This window comes from Pelodiscus sinensis, chromosome 4, assembly GCF_049634645.1.
Source record: "Pelodiscus sinensis isolate JC-2024 chromosome 4, ASM4963464v1, whole genome shotgun sequence".
Classification (NCBI taxonomy): domain Eukaryota; kingdom Metazoa; phylum Chordata; order Testudines; family Trionychidae; genus Pelodiscus; species Pelodiscus sinensis.
This window is the reverse complement of record NC_134714.1, coordinates 15083677-15100208: the sequence shown is the minus strand read 5'-3', so window position 1 is coordinate 15100208 and position 16532 is coordinate 15083677. Positions and strand designations below refer to the sequence as shown.

At 43.4% G+C, this 16532-nt stretch overlaps 1 protein-coding gene across 7 annotated transcripts in view; it reads left to right on the top strand.

The window, feature by feature from the left end:
• Nucleotides 1–16532, top strand: part of PPP2R5E (protein phosphatase 2 regulatory subunit B'epsilon) — a 231084-nt gene that overhangs the window by 96896 nt on the left and 117656 nt on the right. For 3 of the 7 annotated variants that reach the window (XM_075926375.1, XM_075926377.1, XM_075926376.1), the window contains exons 2-3: nucleotides 8337–8443; nucleotides 14848–15011. In XM_075926375.1, coding sequence (XP_075782490.1) covers nucleotides 8337–8443; nucleotides 14848–15011 — 271 coding nt within the window. Of the gene's footprint in view, nucleotides 1–6438; nucleotides 6863–8336; nucleotides 8444–11394; nucleotides 11636–14847; nucleotides 15012–16532 lie in introns of those variants that run through there. The other 4 variants (XM_006110756.4, XM_075926379.1, XM_075926381.1 and 1 more) reach the window with 4 other exon arrangements.

Genomic DNA, 16532 nt, shown 5'->3' with positions numbered 1-16532 from the left:
TTCAGCACACGAGGGGAGGGGGAAGGAACAGCACCAGGCCCTGCTGACTTGAATTCATTCAAATTTGTCAGATCTCTGATATGTTCTTTACTTCTACTGATTGGCATTCACACCCCCACCTTTATTGTCTATTATGGTGACTTCATTGTTTGTCCAGCCACATGATATTTTTTTTGAGAAGACTGAAGCGAAGTAGGTGCAGAGCAGCTCTGCTTTCCTATCATCTTTTCTTACCAGCTCACCTTCTCCATGGATCATGGGTCCACACCATTCCAGATCTTTCTTTTATTTGCCTGACATATTTGTAAAACCTCTTTTTGTCATCCCTAACATTTCTTCTTGGCTGTAACTCAAGAACTGTAATCCGTGAACTGCTGTTGGGGAAATCTGAAGAATACCTAGGGTTGCCAGATGGTTTCAGAAAAAATACTGGGGGGGGGAAGGGGGGGGAAGATGACCCCAAGAGCTGTTAAGCAAAAAAACCAAAACAAACAAGCCCCCCCCACCCCCAACCCCCCCCACCTCCAAACCAAAAAAAGCATGGCCTCTAAGAAATGCGTGGTGAGGCTTTTTGGCCCTAACAGGCCGCCAGCGGCCTCCCGTCATCTTGCCTCCCTGCGCCGGGCCAGACAGCTCCTCTGTGGAACTGAGTAAGTACTAGGATTGCCAGGCTACCTCCGTATGGAGCCAAACAGCCCAGGATTTTCGCCACCTGGCTGGGAAAAAAAATCAGGAAGTACCAGGCATTTTAGGTGTCAAATCTTCTGAATTTTTTTACCAGACAGGAGGAAAAAATAACGAACTGTTCAATACCAGGCACCTGGCAACCTTAAAAATACTACAAGGAAAAGAGGTGCAAAATATGTATAGGCAAATGCTGAAATAAATGTGTAGAGGAAAAATGCTCCTTTGAAAAAGGTGTCATTTCTATGCCATGGCTATGGGAAAATTTCTCCAAGTCTCTCCTACTGCAATGCTCACGTACTAGCTGCATGTGACCCTTGCTGAGCAAGGGCCCTCCCTGCTAACTTTGCATTTGAGAACACAGAAAGCCACTTTAACCAACTTCACACAGGTACCTCAGTAATACAGTTTTTTGCTAATCCAGCCTCTTTTGGCTTAGTCACACTCCTTTCCTTTCAGTTTACAGAGCACATTAGAAAAACTGTAACTGCTTTGCAGCCTCCTACATCTGGGAATAAACATCCTAAAGTCCTGTGCTAATGAACAAAGAAAAATATAGATCTTTTGAGCTTCTTTCTTATTCTCAGAAATCTGATGAATCACAAACTCATCTTGGTTCTCAAACTGACTACAGATACTGGTCTCTGGAAAAGCAAGCAGATGTAGAGAAGCGATTATTCCCTTTTATTTGGCATTGGTGAGGCCACATTTGGAGTATTGTGTGCCATTCTGGGCTCCCCATTACTGAAAGGATGTAAATACATTGGAGTGTCTAGTGGAGGTCTACAAAAATGGTTAGGGGGCTGGAGGACATGACTTACTAGAAAAGGCTTAGGAATTTGGGCTTGTTTAGTCTAGTCTAAGCCTGTTAAATTTCAAATAATTAACTAATCGAATAGTCAATGGGATTTTCATCGACTATTTGGTTAGTCAATAAGGAATAGTGCGGTGTTCCGCCTTTGCAATGTACAAGAGCCCCGGCAGGGGCCCTTGTGCATTTCAGAGATTGAAATACTGCATGGAGTCCCTGCTGACCCAGGGCTCCATGTAGCGCTTTCTGTTTGAAATGTACAAGAGCTCCAGCTGGGACATTTCAAAGTTGGCATGCCACTGCTGCTACTCTGACCCTTCCCACAGAGCTGGAACTCTGCCAGCCCTTCCACTTCCCCCTCCTAGCTGCCTCTTTCTGATAGAGGCAGGAAGGGGGCGGGACATGACTAGTTGACTAGTGTGTCAACTATCTGATATGCTTTTGTTTATCAGATAGTCAACTAGTCGATTAGACACTTACATCCCTAGTTTAGTCTAGAGGAAAGTGAGGGGAGATTCGATAGCAGCCTTTAACTACCTGAAGGGGATTCTAAGGAGGCTGTGACAGATGGCAGAACAAGGAGCAATGGTCTCAAGTTGCAGTGGGGGAGGGCTAGGCTGTATATCAGGAAAAAACTATTTTACTAGGAGGGTGGTGAAGCACTGGAATGGGTTACCTAGGGAGGTGGTAGACTCTCCATCCTAGGTTTTTAAGTCCCAGCTTGACAAAGCCCTGGCTAGGATTATTTATTTGCAGCTGCTCCTGCTTTGGGCAGGGCCAGATGACTTCTTGAGTGACTCTACATTAATTCACTTCTAATAAAATGTCAGCCACAGTACTCTTTTTTTTAAATGGTACTTTACCTAGATAGCTTTTGCTCCCCCTCCCTTTAATTTGGCTAAATTTCTATCTGCAAATCCTGTTTTTAATTAATTATTGCATTATTTCTCTCTCATGTTCCTTTTATAAATGTTTCCTTTGGATCCTCTCTCTCTGTCTAGTATCAGCTATCAATATAGCAGGCAATGCAAACTTTCACCAAGGCAGTTAGACTGCCTTATAATCATCTTTGTTGTTTCTTAGATAAAGGTAACTCTTTAAATCAAAGCATGGGGACATGATAAACCTGATTATTTTAGAGCATCCCCCCCACTACTGACTACAATCCCCCAAATTTTGTCCCAACATAAACAAGATATAGTATAAAACCTAGGATAAACTCTCTCTTTTACTCTGAAAGTGGTTTATTGGATTTCCCCTTGTGTGGCTTTTTAAAGTTGATATCACTACTCCAGTATTTAGAGGGAGAAAAGACTGTTGAGAGTCTATGGGTTAAGTTTAGAGGTGGAAGCAACAGTGGTGGTGTTGTAGTTGGGATCTGCGATAGACCACCGGATCAGGTGGATGAGGTAGACAAGGCTTTCTTTGGACAACAGAGAGAAGCTTCCAGATCGCAGGCCCTGGTCCTCATGGGCGACTAATCACCCTGACATCTGTTGGGAGACCAATACAGCAGTGCACAGACAATCCAGGAAGTTTTTGGAGAATGCTGGGGATAACTTCTTGGTACAAGTGCTGAAGGAACCGACCAGGAGCCGTGTGCAACTTGACGTGCTGCTCACACACGGGGAGGAACTAGTAGGGGAAGTAGATGTGGGTGACAACCTGGAAAGCAGTGATCATGAGATGGTAGATTTCAGGATCCTGACCAAAGGAAGAAAGGAGAGTAGCAAAATACACAGCCTGGACTTCAGAAAAGTAGACTTTGAGAACTGATGGGCAGCATTCCCTGGGATGCTTACATGAAGGGGAAAGGAGTCCAGGAGAGACTGCAGTATTTTAAAGAAGCCTTATTAAAGGCACAGGAAGAAACCATCCTGATGTGCAGAAAGAACAGCAAATATGGTAGGCGACCAGATTGGCTTACTGGGGACATCCACGGTGAGCTTAAACACAAAAAGAAAGCTTACAAGAAGTGGAAACTTGGACAGATGACTAGGGAGGAGTATAAATATATTGATCAAATATGCAAGGGAATTATCAGGAAGGCAAAAGCTCAATTGGAATTGCAGCTGGCAAGGGATGTGAAGGGTAATGAAAGGTTTCTACAAGCATGTTAACAATAAGAGGGTGATCAGAGAGGGGGTGGAGCCCCTACTGGATGAGGGAGGTAACCTAGTGACAGATGATGTGGGAAAAGCTGAAGTACTCAATGTTTTCTTTGCCTCTGTCTCCACGAACAAGGTCAGCTCCCAAACAAATGCACTAGGCAACGCAGTATGGAAAGGAGGTAGACAGCCCTTGGTAGGGAAAGAATAAGTTAGGAACTATTTAGAAAAGCTAAGCATACACAAGTCTATGGGCCCAGATTTAATGCATCCAAGGGTACCGAGGGAGTTGGCAAATGTCCTTGTGGAGCCTTTGACCATTATCTTTGAAAACTCATGAAAATCGGGAGAGATCCCGGATGATTGGAAAAAGGCAAATGTAGTACCCATCTTTAAAAAAGGGAAGGAGGACAATCCAGGGAACTACAAACCAGTCAGCCTTAAAATCCCTGTCCCCGGAAAAATCATGGAGCGGGGATCCTCAAGGAATCCTTTCTGAAGCACTTGGAAGAGGGGAAGTGATCAGGAATAGTCAACATGGAAGAATCCCAAGCATTGTTACAGGCTGGGGACTGACTGGCTAAGTAGCAGTTCTGCAGAAAAGGACCTGAGGATCACAGTGGATGAGAAGCTGGATATGAGTCAACAGTGTGCCCTTGTAGCCAAGAAGGCTAATGGCATATTAAAATGCATTAGGAAGAGCATTGCCAGCAGATCCAGAGAAGTGATTATTCCCCTTTATTCGGCTCTGGTGAGGCCACATCTGGAATACTGTGTCCAGTTCTGGCCCCCCCACTATAGAAAAGATGTGGACACATTGGAGAGAGTCCAGGGGAGGGACTAAAATGATTAGGGGGCTGGAGCACATGACCTATGAGGAAAGACTTAGGGATTTGGGTTTGTCTAGTTTGCAGAACAGAACAATGAGGGGGGATTTGATAGCAGCATTCAACTTCCTGAAGGGAGGTTCCAAAGAGGATGGAGAGAGGCTGTTCACAGTACTGAGGGATGGCAGAACAAGGAGCAATATAGTCTCAAGTTACAATGGGAGAGGTCTAGGTTGGATATTAGGAAAAACTATTTCACTAGGAGGGTGGTGAAGCACTGGAACGGGTTCCCTAGGGAGGTGGTGGAATCTCCATCCCTAGAACTGTTTAAGTCTCGGCTTGACAAAGCCCTGGCCGGGTTGATTTAGTTGGGACAGGTCCTGCCTTGGGCAAAGGGCTGGACTTGATGACCTCCTGAGGTCTCTTCCAGCTCTATGATTCTACTTTATTTTCCTATCTGTTTAAAATATAGGGTAGTAGCAATTAGGTGGGTAATGCTCCAGTTATACATTCCATATGTAATATGTATCTCACCACGAAAGACTATGTATGTGTAATGGTTGTCTGCAATATGGAAAGGGATGCTTTGCAGGTGTTCTTCGATCTGCCAGAGACCAAGACTACACTCTCACAGACACACAGTGCATCACATCAGGATGCCATCCTAAGGAGAGCCTTGCAGATTGGCTTCTTCATTTGTACAGAGAAACAGGGATGTATTTGAAGCATGCTCTGAATCTGCAAGAAAAGTTGGGAAAAAGAAGGCAGGATGTTACTAGCTTGGGAGAGCCATACAAAATGGAGAGTACTTCATCAATAGTCTAGGGGAAGAAAGCTCTTGCAGACATGGTAAAAAGATGAAAATACACTTCTAGGTGTATTGGTTTTTTTTTTTTTTTTTTTAAGGTGAGACTAAAGGCAGGTAGGCCTTTTGAGAAGCTTCAGGAGGAAAATAAAGCCACTCATCTTGAGGACTTTTTTTGGAAGGGTGGTAATTACGAAGGGTATACACAGACTTTGGTTAATGATGCATTAATTTCAGAGCTGAACGAGAGAGGCTATATTTGAAAAAGGGAAGAAGTCAACAAGATGAGGTCTGGTTTCATTTGCAACAGACACACAACCACAGTGCAAGTGAGAAAATGGTGCAATCTTTTCTAGCGATGTTAAAAAGATGTTTATTTAGGTAAATCTGTGTAACTGTTGAAATTTTCTGTACTTATACATTTACATGGAGGGTTTAAATGAGTTCCCTGTGCTCCGGGGGCTGATGTCCTATTGCTGAGTTCACTGGAGATCCCACTCTACCTTCAGCGGGTCCCTTATCCTGCTTTCCAAATATGGGAGCCAGCTCCATCCCTGGGGCTGCCTGTGTTGGCTGTCCCACTGCTCCCAGAGTGGGCGGAGGGACTTGAGCCCACCACCCTGCACTTCCCACACAAGTGCCCTTATCTCATCATCCACTCCAGAACCCACCCTGCCTTCAGAGGGTCCCTTGTCCTGCTTTCCTAATGCAGGAGCCAGGTCCATCCCTGGGGCAGCCTGGTCACTCCCACAGTGGGCAGAGTGGGGAGAGGGGGGACTTGAACCCACCACCCTGCACTCCCCAGGCGCAGACCCTAGTCTACTCCAGGGCCCAACCCACTTCCCTACCTTCAGCAGGTCCCTTATCCTCCCTTCCTAATAAGCTCCCATGGAGCTGCCCTCCCCAGCTGCCTCTGTATCAGAAGCTGTCACATAAGGTGACATAAGGCAGTGCAAGGAGGGGAGGCAGCTCCGGTTCCGTGGCAACCAGTGCTCGCAGGGAGCGGACTTAAAAGGCGACGCTCATTGGTTAATCAAGTACACGTGTACACTTTCACATCCCTAATCTCTTCCCATATTACCTTTTACTTACTAAGCAGAACTATTTGCATGGGGGTCCTTGGCACAGGAGAAAGGATGGAATGTTTAAACCAGAGGTTCGGGGCAGTTGGGAAATGACAGTTGGAAAGGAAAGGGCTTGACAAAAGAGCAGCAAACCCCTGAGAGTACAGAGGCAATAGGCAGGCAGAGGTGTAACAAGAAGTGGGAACTTTACAGAAGAGGTGTGTCAGGGGCACCTAAGCAAGTTAAGAGAGGAAAAAAAAAGTGATTGAGCAAAAGAGGAAACCAAATGAACCCAAGGGAAAGTGAGAGCAGAGAAAGAGTCAGTGAAAGACAGACTTCTACCCACAAAAACTGAGCACGTGGCTGCCGATCACACTGCACTGACTATAGGAATAGACTTCTAAGGAGTCAGAGTGATCTGTGGACTGAGAAATTGGTTTTCACTCTATTAGCCGTGGCCCTGATGTTCAAATTCCCATACTATCTTCATAGCTGGGATCATATTGTTTGAGACCACTGCTCAAGCTATCACCTGGTTCTCTATTCTCTCACTCTTCACGCAGGTATGGGTGCACAACCCAAATAAGCATAAAACTCATCTTTAAAAGTATCATCTTCCAAAGCTGGTGTTGCAAATATTAACATTAAGCAAAAGTTGAATGGGCCATTCACCAAAAGAAAAACTAACAAGGAAGTCAGAAGCAAAAGTTTTCCTGGCTGTAAAGCAAGATTGAATACAATGATCTTGTGTCAGAGTTGAATTTGGTGTAAGATGTCTTATGGTAAAATAACGTTCCTAGACACAGGTGTGCTACATTTATTTTAGAATAGTAGTTATTTTGAAGCACTATTTCAGTGATTGTTCACCTTTGACAATTTCTGTGGCCTGGTATAGAAGAGTCTGATTTTCATGTTGATTCATCTGTTCATATGGCATTACTTGTTTCTGTGAAGCATTTTCTGGTATTTTTCCTGTTAAGCTGAATAATTAGTTCTCTGGGGACATAGAGTCTTTCCAGTTCCAATATTAGCAAGCAAGAAAAATGTCTGAACAATTCCAATGGTACTAATAGGAGTCTTCCCTTCACAGGCCAGATTAAGTAGCCAAATAAAATTGTTTACCACCAAACAGACCAAGACTTTCACAACCTTATCCATTCAGTGACTTTTTCTTTGGTGAAAGTTTTTAGTAAAGCTTAGACATGGTTCTTCCCTGGTGCCAGCCCAGGAAGGCAACACAGGGTCTAGCCTCCTTTTTCTCATATTTACCACATGCACCACTGACAGCTCCAAGAACCCTAGATGGCGGATCTTTATTCACACTTTGGAATTTCTAGACAGACCAAATCTGGAACTAATTTATGGAGTAAGCTCTGCACGCTGAATGGCCCACCAGTACTGTTCTCATCCTGTAGATATGGAGCTCGACAGACTATGCGCTGCAGAGCATTAATTCTTTCAGATATCTTTTTTTAAATGTAAAGCAAACTACTATACCTTTGAAAATGTCTCAAACTATGAACCTTTAAAGCAAATTTTAACTAAAAAAATTGGACACCCACTGTGCAGCACAAATTTAGCAGTACACGTGTGGAGAAAACTCTCATGCGATCATAGGGGAGGTTTGAAATGATATCATGCAACTTGTTCACTCAGGATAGGTGCCAGTGGAAGAGTGTTATGGTCCAATAGAGTGATTCCCCCCTTCCAAACCTTTTAGGCCATGTTGCAACATTTATTGCTGGATACAAGCTCTTCCTTGAAGATGTTTGTGGGCTCTGAGCTTTACTTGGTGCTGCTTGTTAAGTAGCTTGTATTCTCACCTAATTAGCAATTTGTGAATTCTTAGGATTTTATATATTATGGTCCAGGGCCCATAATATGTTATTTCTGGAAATAACAGATTTTATAAAATGTAAATCAAGCAGTAAATAGAGGGAAAGTGTTGCTGTGCCCTCTTAAAATGACGAAAGATTTTCATGAGGTGTTGACAAATCTCCCTTCACATTTGAGGACAAGATTCTTATTCTGTTAAAGGAATACAAGAACTCATGGGACATGACCAGGAAAGAAAGGAGAAAACAATCTGTAAGAGAAGGAAAGAAGATTTGTGGAAAACTTGCTGGCCAGAAGATAAAGAAAAAGTAAGTCTCACTTATACATTGTTAAGTCTCATGCTTTTTTGAGATGCTCATCACTACATCAGACTGATAGGTATTACAGTACGTAATATAAACATACCTGTAGCAGTCATAATGGAAACAGCAAGTTCCTATGCAGCAATTTTTGTTATATGGAATACATAATTTAAATATCATTTACTCACTGTCTAATATAAACATTTATGTAACCTACTGTTTAATAACTTATATAAAATGGCAATAGAGGGTTACAAGACTATTTGTAAAGAGGTGGATGTAAGTAGTCAAATTACTAGCTCTTCTATCACTAGGAAGGTATTTTAAGAATAACAATCTTACATACTGCCTTTCATATGTAAATCTCAAAGTGCTTTACACTAAGGAGGTAAATATTTTCACCATGTTACAAATGGGAAAAACTAAAACAGATTCAATAACCAGTGAAGTCTTTGTGTCTATTAGACACTTGCACTGATCTAGTTACCTGGTGCAAACCCGTATAATAGAGTCACTTAAACCAATTTAGCTTAATACTATAAGTTACTACAGTAAGCTAAATTGGTGTAAGTGGATTTAAAGTGATTTAAGTATATCTATATTAGGGGTCTGCTCCTCTGTAACTGTTTTTTAGTTCTATCAATGCAAGTTTTCTAATGCAGTGTCTCTACTTTGAATTTTTTAAATACAAGTCTTCTGGTGACATGATACGCTAGGTACTTTACTAATTTTTTGTCCCATCACAGGAAAAAGGGCTGTAATAATGGCGGGGCAAGCGGGGTGCTCGCCCAAGGCACAAAGACACAATAAGTAAAAATAATAAACTGCAAAAGTAAAGAGCGCAACACATGCTAACCTAAGGAGAGGGGGCTCATAATTAATATTCTGCTTAGGGTGCAAAAATACCTAGTTTTGGCACGGACAGGAAACAGGGTTTTTTTTTTCAGTTTAAACTCAGAAATATGTATTTGTTTTGAAGATGGCTGTCCATCTGTAAAACGAGAAGAGTGAAACTACATCTTTCATTGCCCTCACACAATTTCCTAACACAAAAGCTGGCAATCAGCTCCTCCAGTGTGATAGCGTTTGACCACTGTATACTCCAAGGCTACGTCTACACTGCAGGCTTCTTGCGCAAGAGCATGTCCACACTGCCATGTGCTTTTGCGCAAGAGATGTGCTTTTGTGCAAGAGTGTCCATGGCATTGTGGACGCTCTTTTGTGCAAGAAAGCTCCAATGGCCATTTTAACCATAGGAGTTTCTTGTGCAAGAAACCCCTGTTGCCCGTCCACACTGCCTTCTTGTGCAAGAGCTCTTGCGCAAGAGGGCTTGTTCCTCATGAGGACAGGAATAACTTGTGCAAGAAGCCCTCTGTTCCGACGCCTTACTGAAAATGAGGCAAAGACTATTTCTGTGCTCTTAACATCATGGTTTTCAGTGGGTTACCACGCGATCAACATGTACTTTTTAGTAGCTTACATAAAAATTACTCTTAAATGGTTCAAAAAGCAGCTTTTTCCAAATACTTATTAGAGAAACAAGTGAAGGTGGAAGAGGAAATACCTATATAAATAATTTTTATAGTATTGTACTCCCCATCTACTTTCTTATGACATCAGTAAGGCATGGGCTTCCTTCATCAAAGTCATGGGGTGGGGGCTTCCTTTGTCAAAGTCATACTTATGCATGATATGTATAACACTGGAGTCATATACATATTTAACCATAATTCATTAACTATTATTAAAAATACTCATTTTGGGTCTAGTATATGTGTACAACATTTAAAACAATCATTACAGAACACCAAACAGCCCCGCTGGAAGGTCTAATACCCTGTACTATAAAATGTGGAGGGACTAGCCAAAATATTATAGTTGGGAGAACTCAGGACGCATCTTCTCTGTTTGTAAAAACAACCAGGAGTCCTGTGGCACATCAAAGACTTTATTTGGGCAAAGACCCTCTTCAGCAAATACTGTACATTTATACATTTCACATGTACACAGCACCTTTTCTGCACAGCCCTGGTCACTGACAACCCCCAGGGAGAACACCCAGCGAGGGCACCTCACACCTCCGCCCGACACGTATGAGGCAGCGACGCTTCAAGGGGAACCGAGGGGGGACGCAGAACGTATTTATCCCACCTGGGAATCGGCCAACGCGGTTCCCAGCCCTCCCCAGCACAGCGGGGCTCAGTGACCAGCGCCTCCCCACAGCAGGCCAGCGGCGCGCGTCAGGGGTTTCCGGGGAGGGCTCGACGTTACCTTGGCAGGCATCCCCTCCTCGCTCGGCTCGCTGTCGGGGGAGCGGGCCTTTCCCTTTCCGGGGGGCACCTTCCTGCCCAGAGGCAGGTCCGGGGGGGTCGCGCTTTGCTGGCGCGGAGGGAAAGACGGGCCTGCTCTCCAGGCAGTGGGCAAAAAGCCCAGTGGAGCAGCCGTCTGGCCTGACCCGGCCTGGCCTCCCAGTGGCACCGGCCCTTGGGTGGAGGAGGGGAGTCGGGCTCCTCCCGCCGAGGCGCCGCCAGGCTCAACAGCGGTGCCCGGCCACCGGTGCGCGCCTCCCCCGTGCCGTCCCTGTCGTTGCTCCGCCGGCGCTTCCACTTCCCGGCGGCGGGCGCCAATGAGGCGACGCGTCCCGGCCGGCGGCAGGCGGAGTGGGCGTGTGCGGGGGGCGGGCTGTGGGCGGCGGCAGCACGTTCGGTTGTGTGTGTGCCATGGCCGGAGCCCAGTGAGAGTGGCTGACAATAGGAGCGAGCGTGAGCGCGACCCCGACACCGCCGGGACCCCTCGCTCCCCCAGCCAGCCAGCCAGCAGCGGAGGAGCCCCCGCGCCAGCCGCAGCGCCCCTCGCCGCGCCCGCCCGCCCGCCCTCCCGCGGCTCCCCTCAGCTCGGCCCGCGCGCGACCGCCCCTCCGCAGGCCCCTCCGCAGGGCTCCGCCGGGAATGTGAGTGAGGCAGCAGCCATCGCAGCCAGGGGGCCGCGCCGAGCGCACGGGACTGAGCGGAGCCCGAGCAGCTGCCCGCTCCTGAACCCGCCGCCGCCGCCCTGCGCTGAGGAGGCCGCCGAGGCCTACAGGCTCTTGCCGCTGCAGGGACAGAGCCCGGCGCGCACCGCACTCCGGCCGCCGCCGCCAAGCCCAGCTCGCTCCGCCTTCTCCTCCTCGGCTCCGGATTCTCTGCCAGGAGGGTCAAGGTAACTTCACCCCAGCCCCCAGAGGGCAGCGACCCGGCCGCGGCGCGGAGGAAGGGCTGGGGGGGGGGCGGGCGGCGGGCGGATCGGGGAGCGCTAGCGAAGGTGGGGATCACGGCAGGGGGCAAAGGACCCAGTCCAGCGATGTTACTTATCCCTGGTGTGTGGAAATGACATCCAATAGCGCCCCTCTGCATGCAGCTAATTGCACCCCTGCTTTCACTGAGCGCTTAGCAGAGGCGCTTGCCCCCCCTCCCCCGACCGCTTGCGGTGACATCCATCGGTATTTTTACATTCGCTCGCATTTCCTCGTATTGTTTTCCCCAGCGGTGACAGTCTCTAGCGTGCGTGGCTGTGTATTTACCAAAAGACTTAAAAAAATGCCCGGGTTATAAATAAACACGTTCGAATTGAGAAAGCTCTAGCTGTCAGTGCAGTTATCCACCACTTGTGCGGCACTCAGTAAATAACCTCGTTTTTTTCCTTCCCACGGAAATAAACCAGAAGTGGTTTTCTGGGTATTTAAATGATCATATAGAAATGTAGAAAAAGCATCCATTTGTTTACCTAATGTCGTTAGGGCTGGTTAGTCTTACTGAATTAGAATGAGTTTTTAATAATTTATAAATCAGGTGAGAGAAACTGTTACTAAATATACAGCAGAGAAGTGTGGGTGAAGCTTCTTGCTGACACCATGATCCTGCAGTTTAAGTGGTCTGCTTTAGTCTTTGTCAATTAATGTTGTTAACAATTACATTTTGAGAAGGTGTACAGATATTTCTGGATAAATTGTTAGACTTTTTAATGGTTATGTGTGACAAGGAGATGAAAACATTTATTTTTTTGAGGAGGTGAAATAGGGCAAACAAATCCAGCATCTAAGTGTCATTTTTTTGTTGATATTTCTAGAGTTCTGCTGACATAACAGGTAACTTTCTGTGTTTTATGTCTTTTGAGAGACTCTTCTCTCCTCTTACTTAAGAATCACAAATTGATTTGTTGAAGTGGAAGTATATTACCCTTTCTCCATATAGTTTGTCTGACTGTACCATGAATCTTGCATGGGGCCTTGATGCCATGGTGATGTTGGCATCGGTTTCAATTGGTAAATAAAATCTGTTTTAAGTAGAGGAGTGTGTTACTCCTAGTCCAATAAATGTAGTCTGTATTATTTGGAATGATAATGAAGTCACACCTGAGGAAATATTAAGTTGATAAAATGATAATTTTTTAAAATAATGCCAGCTTCACTGTCCAATATCAAGGGATTCCTCTTGATTTATTCAAGCTGTTATGTGTTCCATATTTTCAGTAGATTGTATGTGTTTATATATGCAAGTGATAACTTTACATATATTAAAGTTGAGAGGGTTTCTTTTAACAACCGCCATCTTTCCAAACATACTTACATGATTTAAAAAATCATACAAAGTATTTTGCATAAGAAGAAACATCCAAATAATGTTGATTTAAATTGTTTATGGATCAGATCAGTCTCCAAATATTTTAACAAAGTAAGGACTTCTAGGCACAATGCAGATTGCAACATCAAGTAGTAGTCCTTTTGATAGTAAGAGCCAGTGGAAATCAAGTGCTCTCAGAATCTTCCAAAAACATTCTTTAAAGCCCTGATCCAGCAAACATTTACACACACTTAATATGACTGATTAAAGTTATGCAGCTATGTAAGTGTTTTTTGGATATGGGGCTAAGTCTTTTCTTAAATATGTTCTTTTCACTTCACTGAGAAAATGTGGCATAACTTTTTTGACAAAGAAGGCAAGCCTGGTAAAAATTAAGAATTTGTTTGAATTAACCATGTTAGTATTTAATTTTCCAGAAGTAGCATGGAATATACTCCCAAAATATTAGAATGTGAAAAAGGAATGTGCCAAGAGATTTGCAATATGAAAGCTGGATATTTTTAGAGTGGCGAATAAGTAAGTGACAAGTAAAGGGGCTTATCTGTGCTTAAAAGGTGACAGTGGTGCAGCTGCAATGATGCAGCTGTGCTGCTGTAGTGCTTCAGCAAAGATGATACCTACCCTGATGGCTTCTCCCATCTGAGTAGGCACTCCACCTTCCTGAGAGATGCTAGCTATGTTGACAGGTGTAGGCCATTCCCCCCTTTGATATAGCTCTTTTTACTCCAGAGTAAGATTACTGTAACTGCATTGTTCAGAGAGATGGATTTTTGACACCTTGAGTAACATAGTTAACCAGTCTAAGTTGTTAGTGTAGGCCAAACCTAAGTCTAGTCCAGTTTAGTGAATGTTCCTTGGTTTTAAAATATTGTAGTATATTTTAGGAAATTTAATGTTTCCACAAAACACACCTTTATAGACAGTTAACTTAATTTTATTGCTGTTTCATCATATTTATTTTAACTGTCCTAGGAAATAGTTGTGTTTTTAATATTAAAATTCATTGTTATTTTTGAGCTCCTATAAGTGTCAATGGTGCTTTGTGAAAACAAATAAAAGAGAGATCCAAAAAGTATACGATCTTAGGCTTTGATACCTCCGATGGCCTACACAGGTATATTCCTGGACCTCTGTGGAGTTTCATTGACATCAGATGGTTTCCATGCATACACAGGTATCTACATATGTGGATGTAATTGCAGAATCAATGCCTAAATTCAGACATAATGTAACAAGAGAGGGTCATTTACAAAATAGGGAAGAGGAAGACAAGAATTATAATATTACAGGTTGAACTTCATTAATCTGGCACCCTCAGGACCTGATCAGTTCTGAACCAGAGAATTTTCCAGATCATGGGAGGTCAATATTGTCTAGCAGCATTACTAACACTTCTATTGCTTATTGGGCTGTTAGCTCTAATTTACTCTAAATGTCTTCTAAGCAACAGCACAGAACACTGAGAATTAGGACTGGTGATCGTGAACAAACTTTGAGACTGCAGGAAACTTGGCTACATGCATAAAAAGTGGACATACGGCTAACTACAATCATTCTGGAAAACTGATGTTTCTGGACCAGAGAGTTCTGGACTAGAGAGGTTAAATCTGTACAATGAAGCTATTTCATAAGGCCTATATGTAAACTGATTGACCATTTCTCTTTAAAGTCACAAATGGATTTTTAGGAGGGATGTGAAAGAGGGGAAGGAGTTGGCTCTTGACAAACTCATTTCATCTTTACCTGTTTTCATCCACTGGGAATGTATTTATAATATGTGTTTCCCTTCAGTAGGGATATGTCCTCAGTACCAACCACTCCTCCGTCAGTGGATAAAGTGGACGGATTTTCTCGGAAGTCCGTCAGAAAAGCCAGACAGAAGAGGTCACAAAGCTCCTCCCAGTTTAGGTCTCAGGGCAAGCCTATTGAATTAACTCCTCTGCCTCTGCTAAAAGGTAAGGTTTAAGATCAGTTTTATGATTAAAACATTTTTATTTTACAGCAGACATCTAAATTGTGCTAAAAGTATCGTAACAGAAATTTCAGGGGGAAATGTAGCCTGCAAATGATGCCATATAAGGATTTATTAAGCTCTAAAAAAAGTTGCATCAGTTAATAGCTTTTGAATAAAGACCTAGCATCTACAAATGGACTATGTGTTTACTGTTTGCAATACTTGAGGAATTTCTGAATGCTAATACTAATAGAGTCATTGTTGGTAGTCTGAAGGCACACAACCTTTTGCACCTATTTTAGGTTATCAGTCCTTAACATTTAATCCAATGTAGCAATAGTTATTAAATGGGATAAATGATTGTCTGGCAGGTGTGAATGATATTAATTTATCATAAACTTCTGTGACCTGCCAAGCAGTTTCTTCAGGAAGCTAAGTGCTCTCAACTCCCACTGATATCTAGCCCAAGTCTGGGAGACAGAGCAGCTCTCAGCATCGTGTTCTCTCATGGAAAAGGACCTATGTGCTTTTCATTTTCTCAGTCATGCAGCCTTCCACAATTGTTGTTAAGAGACTTATGTGATCAAATGCAGATTTCTACATTTTATCATTCTCCTTTTTGTTTGCAAAGAAAGTAAGTACAGTTAACTCAAGTTAATATTAGAATTGATCATTGTGGTAGTTGATGCTGTAGTTCATAATTCTGAACATTGTCAAGGGCTAGAAGGGTTAGGCCTATCAGCTTTGTTTTGTTTTGCACATATGTACGTTTCCCACATCCCTTCTCTTTACCTGTTCTTCTCTCTGCCTATCTGATATAGTTGTGTTTAGTCAAAGGACTTAAATATGCAAAGGACTGTTCTAACCAGAATCCTGCCACCCCACTTGCTTACAAGAATGGGATAGACACATGAAAAATATCCATATCAATTGAGAGACAATCTGATTATCTTGAATTCTTGTTAGTGGACTACTCAATGGAGTTGTCATTTTTTAGACCTTTTTTGTGGAATTGATAGTGTTTTTAACATCAGGAGCCAAAGAACCTTTTAAAGTAGTATATTAATGATAGGTTAAATGTTGGGTCTGTCATCCTTGACACTTTCCTTTTGAAATACCTAAGGCTCTAGTTAATAAATGTGGACAGTTTTCACTTGTTAAAATAACTAAATTTTGAATGTAAATAGATTGCTCATTTATATATAAAACTGTTTTTACAATTAATATTACTTATTTGTATCACAGTGGTTCCTAGTGATTCATTCAGGGAATACACTAGGTACTTTATACGTACATAACGAAAATATGGGCATGGGGACTGGACTCGATGACCTCTCAAAGTCCCTTCCAGTCCTAGTATTCTACAGTTCCTACCATCTAAGGCCCAACCCTGCAAACACACACATTCTTAACTTAACTACCATGAGTACACCAATTAATATCAATGAGATTACTCATGGTAGTCAAGTTAAGAATGTGTGTGAATGTTTGCAGGATTGGAGCCTAATTTTTAGTGCAAGAG